The following is a 26,011-nucleotide window of genomic DNA, read 5'->3' on the forward strand; positions in this document are numbered from 1 at the left end:
ACCTTGATGCTAAGCCACCTTGCTGGTAAGTTTCTATCGTTCTTACCATAGTGAAGTTTGTATTAAACCTGGCTATCTTCTCCAGCATCCACAGTAAGACAGTACCTGGGTCTCAAGATCAGGGACAATCAAATAAAGCACTGTACCTAGTATTAGGCAGTCTCTGATATATAGTTTTTCAATCTATATGTTTTTCTATTCTTTATGTCACTTTTATAAAAAGAATAAACTTGCATTGCCTGCTGTAATTTATGTATATGTTTGTTATTTTCTGAAAGTAACCTGTTCTAAAAGAAGACAATCTTAAACTCTTATGAATGATTAGCTGGTAGTAGGAATACCATGAAACACATCAACACTAGAGCTTCATGCACGAAATATAATGTTTTTGCTAATTTCAAATGCATATAGTTTACCAGCAAGGCACAGGGCTGGCTGACAAATTCAGGACAACTGATCTTCAGGAGCATACTTTGCTGCACTAACAGTATTCCCTTTACACATCATTGGCCAAACAAATACGAGTTACATGTGCCAATGAAATCTGTGTTGTCTTCCAGAACAGTGTGCTATAAAAGTCGTTCAAATAATGTACAAATAAAAGTGTGCAAACACACCGGAAACTTCACTTGACTCAACCAAAATTTAGATATTACTCTAAAGGAAAAAAGGTACGTACTTTCTGGTTAAAAAGATAATTACTTCTCTGTATGATCAAAAGGTATTATTTGCCTAACATGAATTCATTCAAATCTATGGATGTGTTATTTCATATTTCTTCCTACCTTCTTTTTGCTGTTGTTATTACTTTACTAAATAATGAGGGAAAAAATCTAACCATCTTAAAACCTCGTCAGGACTGTAGGCATAACACTATACAGCAAAACTATATTCCAAGCCAACTGACTAATCAGAGAAGCAATGTTTGCCTTCTTCCTGGAGGGGGCGTTAAGTCTCTTGTTTGCCTGTATTAAGACAGTGTAACTGGTTTTTTATTGACAATCTTTTGAAGTCTTTTAACAAAATATGTATTTCACCACGGTCAAATGAAACTACCCTAGCCCTTATGCTTACAAAAAATAAATGAACATGCGTGTCACACAAAAAAACACACCCACTTTCAAAACATTGCATGGAGACAAACCTTAAATGGTGTGGGAACAAAAGGGTCAGTTGGGGAATCATAGATGACAGTACTCGAATGTTGTAACTCTCATGGTCACAGAAAACATCCCTCCAGGTATGGCTTCTGTTCTGATCCGTGACATAGTAACACGAAAACCCAATGAATATTCATAAGGTGGTCTCTAAAGTAAAATTCTGACAGCTTTCTCCCTTTCTGCTACTGAATTATGCTATAAAAGAATTTTTATAAAATTTTGTTTCAAATTTGGTTTTATAATTTCATTAGAATATGAGAATAAACTAGGAAAAATGACAAGCATAGAAACAGTTGCACTTCATGATCTGGCATTTATATAGACTTACTCCATGAATATTCAGAAGGTTTTGTCATGTACACACACATAGACACACAAGCACACTCACACTTATTTGCAGAGTGGTTTGTTCAGTGTACAAATCTGAAGCTGTTTTAAGACAATACAATGTTTCTGAAAACTATACATAAAAGTAGTTTATACAAATAGCAACTAAAATTTAAACATGAAAAAATCATACAAAAATGCAGGAAAAACACTGGAACCTTTTAACTACAGGTAAAAATATAAATATTCTTTGGCAGGACAAAGTGCATGTCCACTCGGAATAAACCATTGTTTCCCTTGTTTTTCTAAGTGTGATAAACAGTGAAGTGGGACAAAGGCACAGTAGAAACACAAAACATTCTGCAAAGGCGAGTTCAAGACAATGGGCATTATCCAACCTTGTCAGAGGTGAGCTGGAGAGACTCTGCAAATGGGTTAGTGCTGCTGAAGCTGCACTTAGGGTAAAGGCTGTGCGGCAAGGAAGGCAAAGGGGATTTCTAAAAGGAAAGAGAAGATGTGCTGAAGGCATAAGAAATGTTTGTGAAACAACCCAACGTCAAGAGCAGTGCTTGACGGTCAGAGCTGCCTGTGAGAAGTAACGTCGGCCTGAGAGGCTGCTCCGTGTGCTCCTCTAAAACAGTGACTAATGGTTGTTTCTAATGACCCAAGCCTCCACCTGGGTCTAATCACTCCAGGAACGCAAACAGATCGCAAACAGACCAGAATCTCTTCCATTTCCTCGGAAGGTTTTACTATCATGAAAGGCATGTACTCTGCCCTGGCTATGTGCGCCTGGTTCAAAAGGAAAGCCCGATGCTGTTGTTTTCATTTACTTTCAGAAGGGAGGGACATCACTTTTCAGTAGTCTGTTTAGAATGCACACTAAGCACTTCCCTGCCCGCTCATCGGAACCTTCGTTTCTTTACATTGCCCCCCATTAAGGACACTGCACTCTGACCAGCCAGTAGACACTGATCAAGAACAATTGCACTTTTAAACTTTAAAAACTGGAGGGGTGGGGGTGGGAGAAGAATCACTATATGGTGTGTTCCTTTCTTCACCATTTCTTGTGAAGAGCTGACAGAGGTTTACATCTTAATAAAAGAAAAGAAGTCTGACATCTCCTACACTACTGAAGGATTTACGGTTTTGGATAGTACTTTAAGTCTGTGTTTAGTGTTTCGCCTAGATTTTGTGACTTGACTGTAGTAAGTCCTTTGCTGGGGCTGTTGAAACTGAATATACATATTAAAGGCAGGAAGTCAGCCAAATAGAATTTAGCACGTTCATATTTAAAAGGAAAAAAAGTAAATTCCTTAGCACAATAAATTCTTCCTTCACACCCGCTATCTTTTCCTTCTATTGACTGGATCTTTTAAAGAGAACTGCAGACATTTAAAATTCATATTGGCTCCAATTAAATGTTTATGTTACTTCTCCCTGACAAAGCCCCCTTGCAGGGCATGGAGTGGGGGTCAGGTCACATGACTTCGCCCTGCATGGGAACATGTTGGAGACACTGTCCCCAGGCTCCAGCCCTGCTGTCTATGCCACACTGCCCTTTCAATCTGAGCTTCCTGAATGTTTTTCCTGAGAGACAAGGCAGGAAAAGAGATGGGTACAATGACATTTCTGTTCCTCTCCACTTCCTCCCGCTTTACAGTTTAAAATGTCAGCTCCTGCTTTACTCAAGAGAGGCTTACAAGTGCCAAGAAACAGGACCACATAGTAAACTGTGAGAAATGACGAGGCAGTGGATGACACTGGAGGCCTGGTGGTGTGGGCAGACTATTTCTGGTCATCATGCATGGCAGATCGATGGCCTGTCCTTTCTAACTATGTGGAACAACAAAATCAGAACTATGATCAAGACATGAAATTCCCAGAGACCTCTACTTTTTACTTTTCTTCAGACCTTACAAGATTTCAATTTGGTGCTATCAGAGGAGCAATGTACATGGAATGGTAGGTCACATCTACCAATAGGGAGATAGTTACCGATCCGAGAGTGTGCTAAAGAACATAAACGATGCAATGTCCTTAAGGTAACTGATGAAGAAACAACTGAGAAGACACATCGAGGACACCAAACCATCCCCTGGCCCCATGAAGGGGGCCACCCAGCAATCAGGATGTACACTGCCCTAATTCACTTTGTTACACTGAAGGGATTATCAGGGATATGCTATGGAGTTCTCATCCCTGAAAAGCCAAAGCACAGAAGGACGGACCAACTTCTCAACTGTGTAAGATTTTCCAGAAGCTTTATCCTCTGCTCATAAAGGAAACTCTGTCACACAGGGACTCTACCGTAAGTAAATTTGTGGTGTTTTTCCTTTAGCTAACCAGAGGACTGATTACTTCCATTTGGAAGTAAATCACCACTAACAAAGAGTATCTCATTTTAAATGCAAAATTAATTCTAGTTTCCCAAAGCAAGATGTGTCTAACTTGACTAAACATGTCATTTCTAAGCAAGATTTATCCTGGAATAATTGCTATAAAATTAGGTGTCATTATGCCTCAAATAAAAAAAATAGGAATCTTTTCCAGGTGTATGAGACAATATCTTTCTAGCTCATTAGAAAATGTGATTGGCATCGAAAGAAATGTTTGTAGCTTAACTGTTCAAAGTAATATTAAGAATCACTACTCAGCAGTTTATAATATTATCCTAAATGATATGAGTTAGAAATTAAAATAAAACAAAAAAAACAGAATAAACCCTCCCACACAAAAAAATAGCTGTAACTCAACTTAAACAGCCATTTACAATATTACCACGCTGTGTCTATGTTTAACACAACAAATGTTAACAAATGTAAGAAGATTTGTAGTTATTTAAACAAACTGAATAGCATTTGCAAAGAATGCAGCATGAGGCAGCCCTATCATTTGGCAGATTTTCTATCTGAATGGATAATTATTACCTAACAATAAACAACTGAATGGTTAAAAACTGCAGATGTGAGGAGAACTGCTTATATTAAGAACCAGTACATTTGTTCCACACTGTGAACCCCAACCAGAGCCACACCTGTCTTGACAACAAGACAGACAGTAAGATAAACCTGGGTGCTGTATTCGGGAGCCCAGAAGGTTCATCTTGGTCAGGACACAGATCTCACAGGGTGCTGCCACCTTCCTCCCATCATTTCAGCACTGATATCTTAAATCTGTATGAACACTTTCCTTCAAAGCCAGCCAGCCTCAGACCTGCCAGCATGTAGAGGTTCAGGGAATGTGTGTACAAGCTTTTCCACCCAGAAGCAGCTTCTCCCAGAGTTCCAGGAGTTTGAGGGATCTCAGGGAATTATAATTAAGAAAACCCTACTCTGAGGGCTTCTAGACGTCTCTGAATAGCTTTCTTAGTATGTGGAACAGATTTTTAATAACTATCCATATGAAGATATATTTCAGTGAGCCATAAAGAAGGTATCGGAACCAACACTGAACTAGCAGCAAAATGTTCACTCTCAGCATCACTGGGGAATACCAAACATGCTACGCTGCAGTTTTTACTCTTCCTAGATTAATAGCCATTGATGTGCTGACACATTCTAAAAATTTATTTTTATTAGGGTAAATGTGTGCTATCAGTAGCATCACATTTGTAATCCTCCTGCCTCGCCTCTGGACATCTGTGATTGCAGGAGTACAACACCATGGATGGCCTCTAACATATAAAGTCCTTTAACAAGGATGGCTGAGGGTCGAATGAGATAGTATGTTTCTGTTCTCAAGGATCTGTGGTGACCTGTATATTGACTGTAGCTGAGAGATAACTATCTAATGATTTGTATATAAGCAGAATGTACTCTATGACAATTCTGTATCCAGTGGAATATACAAATATGTTAAGATCTGATGATATGACAGCATAGATAAGAGATTCTATATAAAGAATAAATTTAGAAAAAAATGAAGTCTTTATGGATTCCAAGAGACTCAACTAAAGATGATGATATTTAATCTACATATCACATTATATTCCTTTCAGGAATTTGTATATATTTTTTTAACTAGCAAGATATCAACTTGACATGGTGACAAATGAGTTATATTTCCATGTATTTTAAAGTCTTCGTATGTACCATAAAAGAGACTTGCAGGGAAGTTCAATGTTTCAATACAGCAAAGGAAACCTTTCATAAATACCTTCGGAGATTCTGAATATTGATAGGTGCACATGCAGACAACTTGGTCCATGCTACATTAGACTCCAAGTTGCGTGCTGTTGCCAATATGCCTACCTTGCCCTTTGTGCTTGCTTACCCTTGGTCTGTTTACAATGCTCTGTACCATAAACACTACAGGGCTGCCTGCTTTCCGAATGGCTTCCACAGCTTGTTCATGGCTTGCATCTCTGAGGTCCATCCCATCCACCTGCAATGGAAGGCCTCAGCTTAACATTTCAAGAAGCTAGAGAACAAAAGAGCAATTTGGATCAGTTCTGAGGCTCCTTTAGGCTCCTTTTGGTCCTGGGAAATTTGTTTCAGGGTCAAAAACATTAGGAGTTAAGCTGTATAGGTCTCGTCCCTCCAGTGGACTCATGGCACCTTGTTTGGATAAGATTGAACTGGCATCATAACCAGTTGGGATGAGAGCTCTGCTTCTACATTCCTCTCAGCACTAGCTGCTCTTTTATGTTTATGAATCTGTTTTGGATGGGCATCATTAAGGAAACAAACTGGGGAGATGCATTCAGGGATCCCTTTATCAAAGCCAGTGCTGTACTGCTAATTCTTCATAAAGTGGTTTGTGTGTGTGTGTGTGTGTGTGTGTGTGTGTGTGTGTGTGTGTGTGTGTGTGTGTGTGGTGTGTATGGAGGAGGGGAATCTTCATGAGTTTCTCTTAGGGAAATTTAAAGAATAAACAAAATAATGATATTCAGAAAAGTCAAGACTACTGTAAGGTTAGTTTTGCACAAGAATCTGCAGTAAATGTGGCAGAAGTTGGAAGCCAAGAAATTGTGCTTGTTTGTTAGTTTCTTATATAAATAGCTTGAAAAATGAAAGTCATTTTGTAATGTTTGTAGGTGATGATCAGCTAAGCTTATGCACTAGATGTTCAGGAGGAAATGCAGAGGAAGAGCCAATGCCAGTCCTGCCAGAAAACTGTAGGTGTTTCCATTCCCAATTACTAAGTACAGTGAAGAGTGGACACAGTTCTGTGGAAGAAAACCAATCATTAAGTCCTGGCATAGAATCATAAACATTTAGTTAAAATTCTCTCTCAGGTTGATAATTTGCTAATATAACAATATTTTTCCATTCATACTAAAATGGTCTTTAATGTTTCTAACAAGTCAATAGTCATGCCTACTGTATGACAATTAAACATCGTTATTTAAGCCTAAAGCAATCAGGTAGCCTGGGCCTATAATACGATGCCCAGGACTAACTACAAGGGCTCAGGCTTCCTATTTCCTGGAGAAAGCCTGTAGGTAATGTACTGAAGAACCTATATGCAGGTATTATAGAACATACACCAAAACATCCTTTCTTTTCAATTTGTAAGGGAAGTTTTAATTAATGTAATTTATTATCTAATAACTTTAATTAATATTTCAATTGTTTTAAAAGCCAATTGGGACCAAACATGACCAATCATGTCTAAAGATAATTGCAAATAATTCATATTTCCCTCTTTAGGCAAAAAATATTTCATAGTTAAACTACAAAATATAAACATAGTAGTCACAATTTAAATTGTAGCTTTTAGATGATGTTCTACCTACAAGAAAGAATTCCATTAAAGGGACTACTATTTCATTTAATAAGAGTAAGTCAGGGTGTGCTGTCCTTTGTTTCTAGAGGGTGTCAGGGTATAAAGAAAGGCACAGGTTCCTGTTTACTTCAAACATCAATCTCTCATTTTCTCAGGCTCAGAGAATACATGGATGGATGAGTGAATGAATGAACAGTCCAATTGCAAAACATTTTCTTTCCACTTCACATTTCTAGGGGAGTTACACCCAGGGCCTTGCATGAACATGTGGTGAGTACCAGGCACTGAGCTAAATGTCTAGCCAATATACTCTTTCTAAAATTGCTATGCCCCAAGGAACCCTCTGACCCAGGAAGGCATTTTTATGTAAAGTCTATGGACTGAGAAAATGAGACCAAGCACTTGTATAAGGTAAATAAAATGTCCATTACATTCACAAACTTCTTTACTTAATAGTTACTCCTTTCCTTCCACTCTGTAAGTTAGAAAAACTAGGTCAGGCTCCCACTTCTCAACATTTTAAATCTAACTGTGCCGAATCCGATTAGATGATTTATTGTACTGCTCTGTGGTGCTTTGGTTACTTCTCTAATCTGCTCTCTCGTGGCCAGGCAGGTACAGTGTCTTGTCTATTGTGGACACTGGCTCCTGTCCCAGCACCAGAAATTTAGCAGGTGCTCTGATGGGAGGCTCTACTGCACCTGAGGACTCTGCATATTAAATTTTCAGTGGGGATTGCATCTGATTTCACTGTATGTTTCTCTCTTACATGTATCAAAGTATATGCCATGCATATGCATACACAGAGTCTTCTGTGGTGAGGGCGTAGAACTGAGAAGGCTCCTAGCTTTTGTGAAACATTCATTTAAAAATAATCAAATTCTCAAAATTGAAAAATTTAGGAGAAAAATCTCACCTAGAAAAACCCTCACTCAAAACATCTATCAATATTGCAAGGACTATAATAAAGTGTTTTTTGAAATAATATTTGACTAGAAAACCTAACTATGCCTTGTATGGTTTTCACTGTGTACATTTAATATTGAATATTTTAATTTTCTTCTAAGAAAATTTCCAGTTTTAAAATTGATAATCCTTAGGACCAATACTTAAAACCAAAATTTATTGTCTATATCTCCCAATATAAGTTATAACATCAAACACATAATCTTGTCACCACATGCACACAAAAACCCTGGATGAGAATGGGAAAATACTTGAATGGCAAACACTTGACTCTAACACTTGGGTAAGTGAACTCCCTGGGTAAAGAAAGTGGACAAAGGCACCATTGTGAACAGAAAGCTCATTGGAGGTTACCTCAACTATTCTGTCTCCCGGCTTCAAAGTTCCATTTTTGCCAGCTGGACTGTCTTCAAGAACATGTTTAATGAAGATGCCCCTCATCACCTCGCCGTTGCTCAGCCGGCTCCCCATCCCCCGACCACCAACAATGCTGATGCCCAAGGACTTGCTGGGCTCTCTCCAAAGTTCCACCCTATAAGAATAAAATTGTAAACTCCCTGAGAAACACACAAAGGCAAGCTCCTGGAAGTTTAGAATTTCCTTTAGATGACACTGTCTCATGTAGGGCTGCTGTTGCAAAACTAAGTAAATTTTATAGTTGGATTTTATGGAGACATTTTTGCAATTGAGGCTCCTGCCTCTCTAAGATTCTAGCTTGTGTCAAGCTGACATAAAACTAGCCGGTGCAGAAACCAAGGACACAGGAAATAAATGTGTGTGTGTATGCACCCAAACTGGTCTTCATTAAAATGAGAGGAAAAAAGACAACTCAAAGAAGGAAAATGGCATTTGGGAATCACACATCCAATACGGAATTAATATCCACAATGTGAGAATGGACTTTCTAAAGCTGTTTATCAATCCCCCCAAACAAATGGATTGGAAATTAAGCAAAGGCCTGGGCTACAGGTTTATATATATTTTATAAACACATGAAACAATGATGAACATCTGTAGGGACACAATCAGGATCTGATAGTATCATTAACTTACACCCATTAGGATTGAAATTATGAAAACAGAAATAAGTGTCTATGAGAATGGAAAGAAACTGGAGTACAGTGCATTGTTGGTGGGAATGTGACAGGTTACAGCCACACTAGAAAATTTAAAATACAACTACTACATGGGGACATAAACAGATAAATCAGGGTTGTAGAGAGACTATCCACAGCAGCTAAGAGGTATCAGAAGTCCTTATGTCTATTAGAAGTGAATCGACCCGGCAGTCAGGGCATCAAAGTGTTATCTGTACAATCTGATGCCCAGAGCCCAGAGAAGCCCAAGGTGCTGGCTCACAGCTGTAAGCCCAGCACAACCATAAACAGGAAGAGACAAGAGGACTGCCGGCAGGCTCTGAGGCAGCTAGCCTAGTGTACACAGAGCAGTAGAAACTGGAGCAAGCTTGCCTCAAATAAGGTAGGAGACAGACTAACTTTCAGATGTTGTTCTCAAACCTCCACATGTACCTGCACTCATGTTCACAGAGACCACACATACAATAATAAGTAAGTTTTATATTTAAAAATGAACAAACAAAATGACGCAACGCTTAGTTGGAATTTTATTCTGCCTTAAAAAAAAGAAACGGTTTCAACATACACAAAGTCTGAGTATATTATGTAATGTGAAATTGGCCAGCTAAACAAAGTCAAGGCCAAATGCTGGCCAATGGTTTTGAACTCACAAGAGGTCCAGAGGGGACTTATGCAGAGACAGGACATAGAATGAAGTGCGCTCTGCTGGGAAGTGGCTGGGGAGCTAATGTTCAGGGGACACCATCTTAGTTTATAAGATGAAAGTCTTCTGCGGATGATGGTACTATATTTATAGTTAAGGTTCTTAGAGGCTCCACATAGCACACTAACAAATAGAATACTAAAGGTCTGATCATAATGAAACTCCATCCAAAGGATTAATTCAAACATTCTGTAAATTATGTGGTTTGTTGTATTAATATGGGATTCACATTCTAGGTTAAAGTGCAAACCAGTGAAGAAGTGCCGTTGCGCAGGAGTGTTAATACAGTCATTAAATGATCAGGAGGTTCAGCTACCACTGAACAGATGGCAGCTCCTAGGTTTAGTAGCCAAATCCAGGGAAAAAACATTTTTGCACACGCTAATCAGAAGCTTGCCTCTATAGGAATCTATAACGCCAGAGCAGACCTGATCATTAACAGTCAGAGCATGAAGGACTGTTGCTGAAAATATTCTACATGAAACGATCCTTCTCTCACCCCCTAAGACACCCTGAACTGCTTTGCACCTTCCGCTCCAGAAAGCACAGCATGTCCTCTCTGTCCTGTACGCTGACTTCATATGCTCCCACCTTGGGCCTTATCAGTTTATCCCTAGTCTCTCTCCATCCACAGCAGAAATACAGAGCTCAAAGAGTAACTGCTACAGCTGATGGGGGCTGAGGGCCTAAGTGGAAGGCGACTGTTCAGTATGTGCAAGCACCTGGGTTTGATCTTGGTCACTACAAAAGGAATAAAGGAGGCATGTATGAATTTACAGGACCATCGTGGGAAAGAGGAGGATGCAAGCACAAGGTGGCTTTCAGTCAGGAAGAATTTCAGAGTGTTGAGAAGGCCCTACATCTATGTCAGGCCTCATGGAAGGCCTCATGTGGGCATTGAGGGCAAAAAGGCAGTATGGTCTAGTGTGTCTGCAACAGTGACATTTGGTCTTTCAATGAGTGGAAAGTTGGACTGCAGTCAAGTGAAAAGAATGGTGGAAAGAGATAGCTACTGTGGGGCAGTGTGGGACAGATGAGATGCAGGCCACCAACCGCTTCCCTTTAGTCCTAGGAAGTTGATTTGTTTAATTGGAAGGAATTGAACAACTTAATCACATGACACCAGGCAACCTACTTATTCTCTTTGTCTTATATATCCCAACTGTGAAATGGAGCCAATAAGAATCTCTAATAAGATGGTCTTAACTACTTAATGCATATAATTGCAAAATGAAAGCTTTGGCATATGATAGGCAACAAATAATTCGATGATGATGGTGGTAGTGGTGGTAGTGATGGTGGTAGTGGTGATGGTAGTGGTAGTTGTGGTGGTGGTGGTGGTGGTGGTGGTGATGGTGGAGGTGGTGGTGGTAGAGGTGGTGGTGGTGGTGGTGGTGGTGGTGGTGGTGATGATGATGGTGGTGGTGGTGGTGGTGATGGTGGTGGAGGTGGTGGTGGTGGTGGTGGTGATGATGATGGTGGTGGTAGAGGTGGTGGTGGTGATGGTGGTGGTGGTGGTGGAGGTGGTGGTGGTTTTGGTGGAGGTGGTGGTGGTGGAGGTGGTGGTGGTGGTGGTGGTGGTGGTGGTGGTGGAGGTGGTGGTGGTGATGATGGTGGAGGTGGTGGTGGTAGAGGTGGTGGTGGTGATGGTGGTGGTGGAGGTGGTGGAGGTGGTGGTGGAGGTGGTGGTGGTGGTGGTTTTGGTGGAGGTGGAGGTGGAGGTGGTGGTGGAGGTGGTGGTGGTGGTGGTTTTGGTGGTGGTGGTGGTGGTGGAGGTGGTGGTGGTGGAGGTGGTGATGGTGGAGGTGGTGGTGGTGGTGGTGGTGGTGGAGGTGGTGGTGGTGGTGGTGGTGGTGGTGGTGGTGGTGGAGGAGGAGGTGGTGGTGGTGGTGGTGGTGGTGGTGGTGGTGTTGGCGGCGGCGGCGGCGGCGGCGGCAGCAGCGGTGGCAGCAGTGATTTCCACAGGATTGGCAGGAAGTGAGCTATTCAATGCACATGACAACTGAGCAAATGCATACCCACCCCATTATACTTTCACGATTTGTAAAGACAAGGTACCATTTTCCAACTGTTGACAGATCATTTTTTAAAAAGGTTACACATGTTACTTGATGAAAACTAATGTATTGAAATAGAAGTACAAGCTATTATGATCACCACAAAAAGAAACAAAGTAATTCAAATAAACTTTTAAAATGCATATGTCTATAAGCTAGTAATTCTACTTCTGGATAATACATAAGTACCCTAGACAAGATGTCATGCACAAACATAAAAAAAAATACACATTTCTGCACAGAATCAGTTTCACAGCACCATTAGTCACTCAAGTATCAGCTATGGCCTGAACCAGATCTTTAAACAGCAAGTATGATAGACATCTCCAAAGCACAGGATGAAAACGTAAGCAAAGTGGAAAAATAATTCGTGTAGAGATCACGAGCAAAGATCTAATCTATCTGTGCCGATTTTATTATCTAAATTTAAAAAATTATGATTGTGTGGATATATTTACAGAGGCACGTGTGTCACGGGGTGCATGTGGAAGTCACAGGACAACTTTGTGGAGGTGGCTCTCCCTTTCCCCCTTCTGTAGGCTCCGGGGATTGAACTCCGATCAATCAGGTCCACTTGGCTTGAGGAGCAAGTGCCTTTACCATTGAACCCTTTCATGCGTCCCATTTTACAATCCTTAACACTAACTAGCAGTATCCTCTTTTTCATCGTGAGCCGTTGCTGATTTTATGTTCCTGATACTGCGAAGTGGACCTTCATTTCCAGAAAGTTCTGGCTGTGCCGGAAAGCTCATCTACAAACATTCCTTGGAGCAGCTTAGAAGTCCTCTACACAGACACTGAAAAGCTTCTGTGCAGGCTTTAGGCATTTTCCCTGTGTAAATCACCAGCACAGAGAGAATTCTTAGGCTAATGTGAAGAAGACAAAACTGAGGAGTGAAGCACACTAATTTTCCAAGCCCACGGACATGTGCTTCTTTTTCTGTAACAACCCCTGCATACACTTTCCTTTTGCTTAGCTGTGTGACAGACACACAGACTGGATCAGTTACTTACTGAGGACTGCCCACTGCCATGTTGAGGCTGTTTAGAAGCAGAACTTACTGATTCCTCCTCCAAATTCAAAAGACTCCATGAATAACCCCAATTGGACAACTGAAGAGCATCGAATATTAAGAAACTTGTGGACAAGTATCAAAAGGGACTCAAATACCATTCTCACTGCCTCCAACCACGGACAGACTGACAAACCATCCTTCATATTAGTATGTGTTTAAAACTAAGCAACCTTATCTTTCCTATTGTTACTGTTTTCCAACAAAATTTATCTATAACAACCTACTGCAGAATAATTTTATTTAACTTCTTTCTCAATCTATTAATATAAATAATTTAACATGGAACACTTTATAATAAATTATCTGTCAAAGAGCTTTCACATACAGCCTACTCTCAGTGTGGATAATGCTATAGAGAGAAAGCAAGCAGATCAGTCATTGAAGAAAATCCAAACTGAAAATTCATTTTAGATAGCTGAAGATGCATAGATTCTCTGAAAATGGCATATTGTAAAATTTATATTTTAATATCTATGTTTAAAAGAATACTGTCGCAGGTTAATGCTCACTGTGAACAGGCGACATCAGTGCAAGGCTTCACAGTAATGGCAAATTTTACAGCAGCTTCAAGAGGTTGAACCATGATTACTAATATTTCATATTCTACATTGTTCTTTGATTCATGTATCTCTAGGTCTTGCATGACCAATGGCAGTCTGTCTTCCATGGAAGCAGGATTTATGTCGTAAAGTTACTTCCTGGTTACTCAACTAATTATCAACTTTGTTTCTAGGTCCATACCCAAGACTCAACACAGTAAACACAAGCTGCCTTGACTCAGTGTAAGCATGTGAGAATGTCGGTAAGTTAGAGTGATTTGAGTGAGTATAGTCAAGTTCAGTCTTCTTTGCTGCACGGGAACCAGTGCCAGCAAGTATAAGGCTTTGAACAAATTCAGCCTGTGACCGCAAAGTTCCTTGTGCACATTTAAGTCTCTCTTGATACACACACACACACACACACACACACACATACACACACACACACACACACATACACACACATACACACACGTTGGTTAAAATACACACAATTTTAAATGTAACCATGTTAAACATGTAAATATAATTTTAAAATATAAATAGACATTAGGCACTATACCTAAAACTATTCAGACCTTATTTATTCCAGCTATCTATGCACTTTAGTGTCTGCTATAGATCCTTGTATATGTTAATTTTAACCCTGTATGATAAATAATACTTTCTCTAGTGCATATGAAAATAATAAAAGAGTGATGCTATAAGGAGCAAGCTATGAACCAGTCACCCACCTCTCTGTGTATCTGTCTCTGTGTGTGTGTCTCCCTCCCTTCCCTCTCTCTCCCTCCCCCTCCCCCCCTTTCCACAGACCTCACTGAATGCATGAACACAGAGGCAGTGCTTACCTCCGGGGCTGGCTCCAGCTGCTATAAGCAGCATTCTGCAGTTCACTTTCTTCCCCTTCTCCTTCTTCTCGCTCTGGGAGTTCTGGAATATCTCTGGTTAAGCAAACAAACAATGAGAATGTGGAGCAACACTGCCTCAAATGCACTTAACTCTTAGTTAAGCTAAAACAGTAGAACTGTCTGGATTTTCACTGTATGTGACTGACAAGTTTATAACATTTCCCAGCATAGTAAAAGGAGAATGTAACCAAACGACCTTACTCTAGAGTCAGCTGTACCCAGAAGTCTGGAGAAACTGCTGCTCACAAAGTCTTTCCCAGTGCATGCATTTGCTGATATCCAGAATAAAAGCGAATAAAGGAAAGGGATGGGAAACACAACAAACCTGGGATTCTAAAGAAAAACTTTTGAGCAAATATTTCTCTGCCTTAAAGGAACTCAGCATCAGTTGATTTTTACAGAGCTGAAAAATCTAAAGAAAACATGTATGCAAATTGTAGCTATTCTTCGCTGATAGGAATCCTGAACTGGTTCACATTTATGTGAGCTCCAGACGCAGTGCCAGAACTCAGGTGACCTGGTAGGTCTGCACTTCAGCATAGTTCCCAAGCTGAGAGGTCAATGTCCAGGCTCTCTATGAATATCCTTTTCCTTTGGCCTGAATGGTCAAACGTTGTTTAAACACTGTTAAAATAAAATTTATCTGCTACAGGCCCTACCTACAGCTGTTCTGTACCTGATGTCCCCTTTTATGTAAACTAAACAGGACAGATCTGGAAAGAGCTGAGCTTTCTGGACTCTAAACCTGACAATGGTCCAGAGTGGTTAGTAGCAGTCCCAAGAGGTGTCTTATAAAAGTGATGTCAGATAGCTTAATGAGAGACTTTCCAAATGAAGCCCTTACCCAGAGAACATAAGCCAAAGATATGAAAAGAGAAATCGATGGAGGAAAAAAAGTAGGTTTAGGAGACAGAGTGCGAATGTGAGCAGTGGTGAAACATCTACTGACAGCCATTGAAGAGGGGGTTCTCTGCCCTAATCCCGGGCTGGGAGAGCTATACAAAAGGGATGCGTAAGTAATCTTGGACACACTGCACTGCGTACCTGACATCTGAGCTGGGAAGACAGTCTTAATCCGTTGATACACAGACGCCAGTTTCTTCAAATGACTCTACAGTGCTGGGTCTTTTCACTACCTCCCCCATGCTTCTCTAAGTACTCCTAGCCCTTGCTCTCTACCATACATGTTGAGACTCTCTGTGCCATGCACACTGCCTCTTTGGTTTAGCGACTTCCTTTGGAGTCAATGGTCAAGATCTTAAGAGTTTGCCTGATTACATCCTAAGTGTGGCTTTGAAACCAGCTGGGGCTGGGGGGCTCCAGGAAGTTAAGCTCTTGCTGCTGCAGATTCTTCTGTAAGATGCAGACTGCCTTTTCTAAGTGTCCTTCTGTTAAACACAAACATGCTTTCTTTGCGGTTAAACAGCTACACTGAAAAGCCAATGCCTTTTTCTTCTCTGTGCTGAGAGTGGAGGACAGCAATCAAAGTAGCTCCTTCTTTCTAAACTTTTCAATGTTTTAAGGCCCCTGAATCTACTGACCTGTGAATTGTCCTCCATTTAGACAGAAAAAGAGTGCTTTTCCCATTTTGACAGAAAACACTGGGAAACTACAATCAACTCATTCTATGAGGTCTGAGAGAGGAATTCTGGAGTGCACTTGGACACTTGCACAGAATGAGGTAGTGCTGCCATAAATGTCATGAGGCCCAGAGTTCTGCAATATTCTTTTTCTTTGTAAGCACCGATCGTGTCTTTACATTCCGAACTACTCTTTACACACCATGGGCCTTGCATAATTTGCAGCGGAAACAATGGTGCTATGTCCTGATTCCTTCAGCGTCACTGGGAACCGGGGTGTTCTGACAACCTCTGTGGAGGTAGGACTCTTCTGAGAGAGCATTCAAATGTCTATGCTCTACAGTAAGCTTGGGAGAAATCTGCTATGCAACTGTCAGTGTGACTGTGAAGGCAAGCCACAGAAGCCACACATGCTTCCAGAGAAGGCATGCTGACATTTCCTTCCTGCTGGGAACTCAGTCAGGAGCACCACCAACCCCACGTCTATCTTTTCAGAGCAGTACAGAAAACTCTATTATTTAAATGTTCTTAACATACACTATAGTGAGAGCCTTAAAAAGCTGAGCACCATTTCCTAATATACAAAGATTCTGGGCCTACGACTCTCTGAATAGAATAAATGTATTTGTTAAAAATATTTCTGATTGAATTGTTTGATATTTCTAGGAAAAGTAAAAAGACTATATATAACTATGGGAAATGTACTGTCTACGTAACTAATAATAACTGGGGAGAATTACAAATTCTTACTGTTAAAAGTGCTACATAGAAGGTGGATGAAAGGTTATTTTAATTTATTGAACTGGACATGGAGATATATATATATATATATATATATATTCTAAATATAAATATCAACTCTAAATGATAATTATCAGAGTAAGACAAAGAGAGAAATATTATTTTCTATAATCTTCTGCATCATTTATTGTTTTATAGTAAGACTTATCTACTCACCTGCCAGTGTATGAAGAAAAAATATCCAGTGCCATTATTCCTCCGGCTTGTTGACCAAAACTTACTCTGAACTCTTCCAAATGTTCTGCAGGCACGTAAGTAATTCTGGAAATAAACACAGTCCATGAAAGCAAAAGGAAGAGAGTCTGTCTGTCAGGAAAACCCCTCAAACACAGTAAAACTCCAAATGCCCACTCATGTCTGCCCACTGTGTCTGCACTTCATATGATATAGGGAATGAGCATATTCTACATACGACCTAAATATCAAGCAAAATACTCTATGGGCAAATGCAACAACTGTAATTAAAATGCAAATGCTACTGAGAAACAATTATTGGGGAAGTAGAATCATTTATTTCTCTAAACAAGTAAGTTGATGTAATATTTTTGATATTTGGATGCTCTAAAATTCAGTAAGAAAGCTAGGGAGGCAGGTCACTTGCAGAGTGCTTAGCTGTGAAAGTCCTGGGGTTCTCTTTTTACTACAATGATAAATGACTGGATAAGTGAATGAAGTGAGTGACTGAATGTATGAATGAATGAATGAATGAATGAATGAATGAATGGAACTAAGGTTATACCTCAATTGCAGAAGATTTGCTTACCATGCCTGGGGCTTAGGTTCTTTACTAGCACCACAAAATAAATATGTAAGTAAATAAATATCTATATTAATATAATTTGTGTCATAAAATACATTTTCTTGTAGAAATAAATTAGGTGTACTTTATAAAACTCTAAGTATCTGGAACCTATTGTTGCTAACAATATTGCTAACATCCGTAAGTTTAAGGAAAGATTCACTAATGTGTAGCGACTTCTTTTACTTTTTTTTCCCTCAAAGAAATCAGTTTATACTTGAAAGAAAACTAGTAAATTCAACAAGTAGCAACTGAGAGTTCATCGTGTGGGAGACATTGCGCTGGTCATGCTATACAGCCATGAGCTTAGACGTCAACACGGCAAAGCTCATATTTACTGCTATTCTGGAAGGCCAGTTGCTCTGCTGATTACATTTGTAAATAGGTTGGTCAAAATCCTCAAATTAGTCACTACTCAGATAGACACTGTTCTTGAAGTCACTAAAAGACATGTTTGTCCTACTAGTCAAAAGAGTATGTATGGAACATGCTCAATATTGTAACCACATACAATAGTAAACCTACAATACATCCATTAAGATGAGGTCACAGGATCCTGGCACTGAGGACACTACAAAGACATTCGCTCCTGCATGGCTTCTAAGTGCAGGCATGAGGTGCTGAGGCAAGACAACACTGCTGAACCTCGAAATTCTCAACCACAAGCATGTCAAATTATATGAGGCAGCCACAAGCTAAACACCACCAGACACTGAGGCAGGCAGGATTCTCTCAGAACAAAGCTGGCCACACCACAGCCAGCCCACCAAAAGAACACTCAAACCTCTGAGACATTTCTGCAACAAGGACCAGAGTTAGAGCAGAAAACACCGGTTGCAGAATTTCACTAGGCACTGTGAAAGCCTGGCCTGTCACTGGCCCAGCTTAATGCATTCATGTGTGTGTGTGTGTGTGTGTGTATATATATATATATATATATATATATATATATATATATATATACAAGAAAACCCTTTAAAGTGTTACAAAAATACTCAATAGTAAATTTGCTATTATCCATTTAAATTTCATGAGTCAAAACATGTAATATATATTCCTATGTAATAATCAAACATAAAAATTAATGTAAAATCTAAAAGGTTACAGGATTTTTAGAAAACATAATTTTGAGAGAACTTTAGAAAACCTAAATTTGAGAGAACTCATATAAATAACCCTCAAGTTAAAAACCAAGGAAAATACATAGGCAAAATATGACAGGGACACAGCAATACTAATGACAAGCCTCGCCGGTTTTGTTAATTAGCCGTCTTGAAACTCCAAGCAGGATTCATGAATTGTTTGTATTTGCTGATTTATTTCTCTCAGAGGGTAATAAACGAAGGCTCTATAAAATATTTGTTGGATATTTTGTTGGCCAGGGGAAAAGAACAGACAAAGTTGCTTCCATGTCATTTTGTCCCAACTCTGAGAGATGGTCATCAGAAGCGGTATCTCACAGTGTAACAGCACATGCAGAGCAGTTCCAGCACATGGCCAATCGCACAGCCCATAAAACCTCCACATGAGGCAGAAAACGGCAAAGCCGAATGGCAAGCGGCAGAAACAGGGAAGCAGATTATTTGGGAACTGCATCAAAACCTTCTATGTAACCTGGCCTCTGTTACACATGGGGTGGAAGAAAAGAGATTTGCTTTAGCGATGGTGACATGTGACAACAGCTGCTAATCCAGGGGCCACGCCTGAACATGCACACAGAGTCAGCCTCACAAAGAAGCCTGGAAGCTTAGTGGCTGGCAAAAAAGGATTTCCAAATGAGTTCACAGCCATCACTGCAAGGCGAAAATGTAGCAACTGCACAGCTCTGCTGGAACTGACATTCTTATAAAGGAAGAGAAAAGCCAAACTGTATACACTGAATCTAATCGGGATCTGGGATGTTACAAAAGCATGAAATGGTTTCACAGACAAGTTGTAACACAACCATAATGAGCTTTTGAGTCACCAATACTCACACATAAAAGGGGGCTCGATCGTCAGCAGGTGCTGCAGAGAATCTAGAATGTGAAGCATACGCCGCGGCGTCTTTTTACAATGGTGTTAACAAATGTCAATGTCTTGTGCTGAATGTGAGACGCATACATATGTAGTTAAAAGTGGGTGCTCCTGGATATTTTCCCCCTTTCCACCTCCCTCTCATCTACACCTCCCCCAGAAAAGCATCTGCTCTTTCCTAGAGTCTATAGCGGTGATTATTAACAAGCATGGAAAAATGTAACTGCAATCAATCTTTTATTCCTTGATCAGGAATTCATCCCACACGTTGGGTTAAGGCAGGTGAATTCTGATTCAGCGCGGTAATTATCTGGCAGATGTTATAAGCAGCTGCTGCTAAGCACAAAACCCTGGCTATTATTACAGGAATGTGTACTAGCTCCTGGCAAGGTACAGTGAAAAGGAACAGAGTGCATTCTGTTGAGGCTTCACATCTGGCTTTCCACGGGAAACGAGGGGGCCTGGAACTCACTGGTGTTCTTGAACTCTGGAAACTCAATCCATCTCTTAGGCATGCACGAATGCCCACAAACTTCACAGTTGTCTATCCTGAGTGGCAGAGAAAGGAGCATACACACCGTCTCCACAAGCAACCCTCTCCCTATGGCCAATCAGTTGTGGAGCTGAGTCAGTCAGAGTCTTTGAGGCTTCCTTTTTTGTTATTGTTGTTTTGCTTTATAGTTTCCAGCATTCCCCATTAATAAGCAATATAGGAAAAGTGATTGGACAGAGCTTAGAGCCAAGCCATAACTTCAGAGCTGAATTGGTCAGGGTGGTGGGATGGTTTTATTCAGAATCTCCCTCTGGGAGATTGGCACAGTAACCTCAGGGTAACTCTAAACCCCTCCTTCATGAAATGGATGTGACTGAAAAGGGATAGGCCAGAAACACTTCAGAGAAAGCCCAGAAAACACTGCTCGGCAGCCCCACCAAGTGTGATTTATATCATGTGTTATGCTTCTGAAAAGGGCTGTGGGAGAGTAAACTTAACTTGGACCATTGGCTCAGGAAAGTCTATTCACAGACAGCTAAACCAGCATTAGTGGGCCTTTAAGAAAAAATTGTGTGTGTGTGTGTGTGTGTGTGTGTGTGTGTGTGTGTGTGTGTAAAAGACTATCATGTGCATAGAAGACTAGTATATCTGTATGAAAGACATCTCATTGGATGAGTGAGAAAGATAGACTAGTATCTGTGTAGAAAAGACTGATATATGTATGTATAAAACTGACTAGTGTGTAACAAATACTGATTTTGTTTGTATGTATACAAGAAAAAATGTGTGTCTGTGTGTATGAGAGAGAGAGAGACAGAGACAGAGAGACAGAGAGACGGAGAGACAGAGAGACAGAGACAGAGAAGCTAGTTGGTGAGGAATATTGATTCTCTCTCTCTCTCTCTCTCTCTCTCTCTCTCTGTGTGTGTGTGCTTACACGCGTGTGTGTCTATAAGATTGACTAGTTAATTTCAGAAGAGGGCAGGTTTTCCTTATCTCTGTTTTACATGCCCAGTGTGCTTTGACTTTTGAGAAGTGATAGCTTAGAAGTTAGCCCTCTGGTTATCTTTCAGAGTTATAAGACAATGTTTCTCTCTAGGATTTGGGGTTTCTAGCTTGATTGACAAGTGAAGTAGAAAAGCAGAGACACAATACAAATCACTAAAATATGAGGGAACAGAAAAAAAAAGAAATATGAGAAGAGATGGTTTGACTTTAAATCCACTCAAAACTTCTCTGAAATTAACTCGAGGCAGGACAGACACTTAAAAGATCCTGCTGAATTTCTACGATCATTGGTGGGGAAGCCCAGCACCAAGTATGGATACTGTTGCTTCAAGTGCCTAATAGGAAATCATTGAACAACAACGGAATGTTCAGTCTCCAGGCCACATGCATTTCGTAGCACAGCCAATCAGGTAAGCTAAACATCCTGCACAAACCATTTCCCTCTGATCTCTATCATTTACCTTTAGGCAAAAGGAAGGCTGGTTACAAGCAAGAAGAAATGATCTGAAAAGCCGTTCCATTTATGTAGCACAAGGACTGACTTTTAAGATGATGTTTCCCTGTACTCTTTCCATTAATGTTAACTAAGAAACGGCTACATGAGCTGGATATCTGCTCTACTACAGAGTCAAAGGGGCATGTGGGCTACGAGACCCTTAGTGAAGGTTCTTCCTGAGCAATAGCCCTTCTGTGTCAGACAGCAGGAGCTGCTCACAGCGGACATGCTTACTGCTTATGATGTCATAGGAGAAACCATCTGGTCAATATGCTCGAAGGGATGCCATTTGCAAAATATTATAGAAAAGTAACCGCACACTAGCAATCACTGCCTGAGCTCTGATTTACACCTTAAAGCCTTGTACAATAGGCTCGAACAGTCACTGATGAATGTCAGAGGGGATCCACACTGCTGAGTGCAACAAAGCCAGAGCTGCATTTTATGTTGGCCTCTGTGTGTGTGTGTGTGTGTGTGTGTGTGTGTGTGTGTGTGTGTGTGAGAGAGAGAGAGAGAGAGAGAGAGAGAGAGAGAGAGATGTGTTTTAGGAACACTACAGACTTGTAGGGAAATTCAAGCACTTCCTGGAAAAATAAGCTATAGGGTCTATAAGCAGAAATTACTACAGAAAAAAGTGACTCTCCCTGGGGCACAAGGGAGCTCATGAAAGGTAAGCGTAGCTCAGACAGGCCTTGTGCACTTTAGCCTTTTCCTACCTGGCACTTGAGAGAACTGCTATAGTTCCAGGGTTCAGACAAGGGACGTGTTTCTTTATACTGCGGGCTGTAGCCACCATGAGACTGTGAGATTATGAGATGTCTGAAACATAGGATGTCTCTCATGGCTATGGTTCTTAGCAGAGCACCAGATCAAAATAACAATATACTGTTAGAAAATTCAAGTGTCACAAACTTTACCCAGAGTCAAATACTAATAGAAATAAAGCGTGAGATAATTTACATGGGAAAAAAAGATAATTCTGTGTATCATATAGAAAAATGCTCTTATTAATGAGATAAAATTCATGAACTTTCTAAGATAAACTGATCCAGATGACACTTACTTTATGTCAGGTCCAATTAGAGAATGTCTTCTCAGCATGGCCCGTGCCTGGGCATTGGTTAAACTGATGGTGGATTCTTCATTAATGGACAAAATGCAGTCACCAACAGCAATTCGGCCATCCCGACTAATGGCGCCTCCGTGAATAATGCTTCGCACAATCACTCCCAGGCCATCTTTATTAGCACTTACTGTCATGCCTACAGGAAGAAAGGAATGCTGACAAGGACCGCATGTGACTTTCAAACTCTTTGAAATTCAACATTATTTATAGATTTATAGAGAATGAGAATCATGCTTTTAGTTACCAAGGTTTCCTAAGGAAATATTTTAAATTTATTGTCAATTATAGTTATGCCTGTGTGGTATATGCATGAATCTGCCATGGTGCACGTGTGGACTCCAGAAGGCCAACGTTTTGCTCACTTCTCTTTCTCCAGCATGGCTTCTGGAGACTGAATGTAGGTCATCAAGCTTGCGTGGCAGGTGTTTTTACAGCTGAGTCATCTTGATGGCCCACAATAAAATCTTTCCAAGAGATTTAAGATGTTTGTCAAATTGTGTAAAGGTAAAATATTCTATATTTAATACACATAATTAACAAATATAATTTAGATCATTCGACGTGGTTGGTCCACCTTTCAAGACAAAACGCTGCATAGGGCTGGAGAGATAGCTCAGTAGTTAAGAGCACTGATTGTTTTTCTAGAGGACCCAGGTTTAATTCTCAGCACCCACATGGCAGCTCAGAACTGTCTGGAACCCCAAGATCTGACATCCTCACACAGACAGACATACATGCAGACAAAAGCACCAATACATACAAAACAAAAATAAGTTACTTTTAAAAAGAAAATATCATATACCATCAGGTTAGTTTTCTAATAGCAGTTCATGTCTTACATAAGCAACAAATTGACAGGACTCCAAATGGAGAGCCTAAGAGGGCAGCGTGTACTCTGTCTCGGCGCCTCATTCATCTCTATCCACAGAGCAGGTGGCTGCTATGTGCTACGTCTTACACGGGCTGCTTAAGATGCAAAGCAAAGAGAACAGAACTAACAGCCCACAGTGCGCTAAAGTCTTGACTCCCAGAACACAGCACACACTGTATTTGAATGCTGTCTGTTGACTCAAATCAACAGAAGTGTAATTCTTACCCATTACAGTTTTTGTTTCTGAACTCTAATCAGTTCCCAATATGGGCACCTGATACCTTCTTAACAAGTCCCCAGGATTTCATACCAGACAAAAGATGGAATCTTCATCATTATAATGTTATATAACTTTTAATTTTTTACTTCCTCTCACTTCAACAGTATTCCCCTTCTTGATAAAAAGATATTGACTTCCTATCATAGTTATCTTCCTTGTTCAAATAGTAACACTGGAGTCGTGTGTGTGTGTGTGTGTGTGTGTGTGTGTGTGTGTGTGTGTGTGTGTGTGATTGTGGGTACATGCCTGTACAAAGTGTGTGGGGACATAAGAGGACAACTTTGAGTGATGTTCCTCAGGCATCTTCTACATTTGGATTGAGACAAGGTCGCTCACAGGTGGGGAAATAGGCCAGCTGGCTATAAGCTGCAGACCTGCTCACTGACATCTCCCATCTCATTATAACTGGGATTAAACTGTGTAACACCCAATCTGGCCTTTAATATAGGTTCTGATGTTCTCAATTCAGTCCCTCACATTTGGTTAGTCAGGGTTTCAGTGTTTCACCAGTTGAACCATCTCCCCAGTCCTGAAGCTATTTTAGCTACTATTTGAATGTCTCCCCTAGACTTAACACATTCCCAAGACCTGTCACTTCTATCTTTAAATATTACTCTTAATCTATCTGCTTTTCTTAAGTAAATCCTGGAGCAAGCCTACACCATCCCCTGCTTCTGATTTTGCAGTCCTGTAATTGTTTGTGTGCCTTCTGATACTGTGCCTTGTAATTCACTATACTCGGTAAAAATTCAAGAGAGACAAATTCTATCCTATGTAACCTTTGCATGGAACCCTCAACACTTTTCTAACATACAGCCTATCCCTCAGCTGCAGAACAGAGAACACAGGAGACCTGCCCTCCATGAAACTTAAGAGACTTTCTTTTGTATCACACACTCCTTGGCCCTTGAGTTCCAGCTATGGCTGCCTCTTTCATACACAATGAATCTCTCCCCCTTTTCACTTTAGCTGATCCTTCACCTGGAGCATGCTCTAACACAACTTATACATTCTTATACATTGGTATCACTTTCTCCAAAACAGCCATTCAACATAAGCTGTTTGAATTAGTGACCTTAACAGCTTATCTGTACCCTATTTACACATTAAACCTGTAAATTTGCATTTAAAACATTTCAATACAGTATAGTTCACTTAAATAAATTTGTATCTTTTTTTAAAAAATTTTTATTGGTTCTTTGTGAATTTCACACCATGCACCCCAGTCCCACTCATGGTCCCAGGCAGGGTTCTTTAGGCCCTGGCTTACTCCCTATCCTGGGAGCCAGTCTGGGCCTGCTTGGCTCAGGACTGCAGGTCCCCTCAGGCTTGTTTTGTTCAGAGAATGTTAGACTACTAATCACTCAGATGTGAATGGGTCAGAACAGTAGACACAGCCTCTCTCCTCGCTGCCACCTACTGATGCACACGGGACAGAGTAGCCACACCTATAAAGCTTCTAGAGGCAGTGCAAAATTTTCTTTTCCAACAAGGTTGTAATAATAAATCCAACAGGAAGAGATATAAAGCTATCGAGTTTTTTCTTGTTCCTTTGTTCTTCTTATTGAGTTTTTGTTGTTGTTGTTGTTTTTTGTTATTGTTATTGCTGCTATTTCAAGGTTTCACTAGTTGGCTATGGTGGGCCTTGAAACCACTATGCAGAATAAACTGGCTTCAAACTCATCTCTTCCTGCCTTTGTCTCCCAAGTCCTGGGATTAGCATGACAGGATTAAGGGAAAGGGCCGCAACACCTGGTGCTTGTTCTTGTTTTCTACACAGGATTTCTCTATGAAGCCCTGGCTATCCGGAAACTTGGTCTCCAGATCAGGCTGGCCTCAATCACAGAGCTCCTGCTGCCTGTGGTAGGAATTAAAGATATGTGCTACCAACAGCCTGGGTTTTGTTTTATTTTGTTTTGTGTTGAGACAGGGTATCACTTTACGATCCCGAGTAGCCAGAAACTTTCTATATTGAACT

General features: G+C 40.5%; 1 protein-coding gene and 1 non-coding gene across 13 annotated transcripts in view; both read right to left on the reverse strand.

Moving 5' to 3' along the window:
- The window catches only part of Mpdz (multiple PDZ domain crumbs cell polarity complex component), a 154,446-nt gene that overhangs the window by 39,247 nt on the left and 89,188 nt on the right, over positions 1-26,011 (reverse strand). For 5 of the 12 annotated variants that reach the window (XM_006238342.5, XM_039109364.2, XM_039109363.2 and 2 more), the window contains 7 exons: positions 22,820-23,018; positions 19,720-19,761; positions 17,101-17,205; positions 14,504-14,596; positions 8,538-8,715; positions 5,763-5,873; positions 1,886-1,984 (listed from right to left, as the gene is read on the reverse strand). In XM_006238342.5, the coding sequence (XP_006238404.1) occupies positions 1,886-1,984; positions 5,763-5,873; positions 8,538-8,715; positions 14,504-14,596; positions 17,101-17,205; positions 19,720-19,761; positions 22,820-23,018 (827 nt within the window). 12 annotated transcript variants of the gene reach the window in all.
- Positions 25,378-25,503, reverse strand: LOC120103321 (small nucleolar RNA SNORA17). The gene has a single exon (XR_005505390.1). It is a non-coding gene; the product is annotated as a small nucleolar RNA SNORA17 (small nucleolar RNA).

This window comes from Rattus norvegicus, chromosome 5 (genome assembly GCF_036323735.1).
Source record: "Rattus norvegicus strain BN/NHsdMcwi chromosome 5, GRCr8, whole genome shotgun sequence".
NCBI classification, from domain to species: Eukaryota; Metazoa; Chordata; class Mammalia; order Rodentia; family Muridae; genus Rattus; species Rattus norvegicus.